The sequence below is a fragment of the Aquarana catesbeiana genome, linkage group LG09, assembly GCF_042186555.1.
Source record: "Aquarana catesbeiana isolate 2022-GZ linkage group LG09, ASM4218655v1, whole genome shotgun sequence".
Taxonomy (NCBI): Eukaryota; Metazoa; Chordata; class Amphibia; order Anura; family Ranidae; genus Aquarana; species Aquarana catesbeiana.
Window position 1 is genome coordinate 29,492,042 of NC_133332.1, and position 2,187 is coordinate 29,494,228.

The following is a 2,187-nucleotide window of genomic DNA, read 5'->3' on the forward strand; positions in this document are numbered from 1 at the left end:
CACCCCCAGGCCCCACAGAAGCTGTATGGATTGCTATGACCCCTCTCGCAAAAGCTTATAGCTATCACCACCATTGGGTCACCCAATAAGTACTGTACATGTGTGACTTGTTCTTCACTGTTTTCCAATTTGGTTTGCATAGTTCCTTTTTTTTGTTAGTCGTGTGTTATGCCCATTTGACCTATCTTTTTTTTTTTTTTTTGAAAACACATTTTCACTTTCTTCTGTTGTGCTGCATCCAGTAATCTTTGCGTTTTTATCATATACATATGGAGCTTCATGAAAATAAGACTTTTTCTGGTTTTGTGCTGTTGGGATTTTCCGATACACCTCATCTTATTTTGCCTGTCCTCTGCTTCTTCTTGGTTGCATATATCCTCTGCATTGCAGGAAATCTGTTCATCTTTGTGCTGATTGTGTCACAGTGCCAGCTTCACACACCAAGGTACGTCTTGATGGGCAATCTTGCCTTTGTGGATGTATGTTTTGCCTCTACAATCATCCCCAGGGCCTTGTATTGTCTCCTGTCTGGGGACACCCACATCTCTGTCCATGACTGCTTTCTCCAGCTTTTTCTCTATCTAGTAGTGGGCAGCATGGATAGTTTTTTGTTGGCCATCATGGCCTTGGATCGCTACTGTGCAATTTGTTTTCCCCTACAGTATTCTTTGATGATGAACAAGAGAACTTGTATCAGTCTGGTGGCTTTTTCTTGGATTTTTGTTTGCCTTCACTGTACATACTACACTTGGCTGGCTTCTTCTCAGCTGTTCTGTGGTTGGGTAATCCAACACTTCTTCTGTGACTATCCCGTCATAATCATTCTATCCTGCTCTGGCTTGTCAGTCACTATGCTGACATTTGACTTCATTGAAAATTCTATTGTCACCTTTTCCCCAGTGCTTTTAATCCTCGGGTCCTATATACTTATCATCAGAGCAGTGTTGTCTCTAAAGTCAGCCCAAGGAAGTAGAAAGACCTTCACCACTTGCTCATCTCATCTCACCATGGTCATCCTCTTCTACAGTACAGTAATATTCATGTACTTTCGACCAGGCTCCATCTACTCACCAACCTACGATCGAGCCATCAGTGTAGTCTTCACCATCATTAACCCTACACTCAACCCATTTATTTACAGCTTGAGAAACAAGGAGGTCAAAAGCTCTTTAAAAAAAATTCTAGGATAGAATTTAAAGCCGAACTACACCTTGCTACCGAATAAATACTGAAATTTGTAATTAGCATTTTTTTATCTGTTTTGAGGCAATAAAACTTTGTTACTATTAAAGTGTCTGTTGTGCCCTGTAAGAAATATTTACAGTTGATCATGTGAACAATGTTCCATTGGCCACCACAGTTTTGAACCTACTGCTGCCAAATGCCTACCATTGCATTATTCAAAAAACACTTGCATTCTTTAAAATGTATATAATTGCAAAACCTTTTTTCAGTTTTGGGTACAATAGTGCATGGGTTAGAACCATTCTTGAGTTTTTTTAGCTTTCTGAATGGGGAAATTTTCCCTCTCTATTTGTCTTGGTGGCCAGTGACAACGGAATGTTCTGGTGATGGCTCTCTTGGAGTGAATTTCCCTCACTTTGGAAAGATTTCTTCTCACTTCCTTTTGTGTCTACATGACTTACATGCCTTAAAACACTTTACCTATTTGCTGCTCTCTTCAAAATTGTAAAAAATTGATGTATACAGATACTAATATAGTTGTATCCACTCTATCACGTGTGTACAGTATAATGATAACATGAGTTTTGTTACAACATTATAAAGGTTTATAAACAGATGCCTGAAATGCCTGAGTCTGCATCACGCTTGAATTACTCACCTTTTATCAATTTGCAGTTTTGGTTTTTTTTTGTTTTTTTTTTTTAGTATTTCCACAGCTGTTTTTGTGGATGCCTGAGACTTGACAGTTGGAGCTAGTTACTAGGGAAAGAAACACACAATACATGCATTTTCACCTAATTTTGTTCATGCATGTTTGCTCGTTTTTCAGGAGCTTCGATTTATGTTTTCTGGGGTTAAAAGTGCTTGAAACTTAATATAAGTATATAACTTAATATAAGTAGTTCAAAAGAAGGCCATGTACTTATCTTATCCCAGATAGCAAGGATAACTTGTGGCAGTGTTGAATTGTAATGGCGTGTACACACAGGCGGACTTTTCGGC

General features: G+C 38.7%; 1 protein-coding gene across 1 annotated transcript; it reads left to right on the forward strand.

Moving 5' to 3' along the window:
- The first annotated feature begins 269 nt into the window (after positions 1-269).
- LOC141108892 (olfactory receptor 1L6-like) lies at positions 270-1,190 on the forward strand. Its single transcript, XM_073600862.1, has one exon. It carries the CDS (start codon positions 270-272, stop codon positions 1,188-1,190), a length of 921 nt encoding a protein of 306 aa, XP_073456963.1.
- Positions 1,191-2,187: the final 997 nt, after the last annotated feature.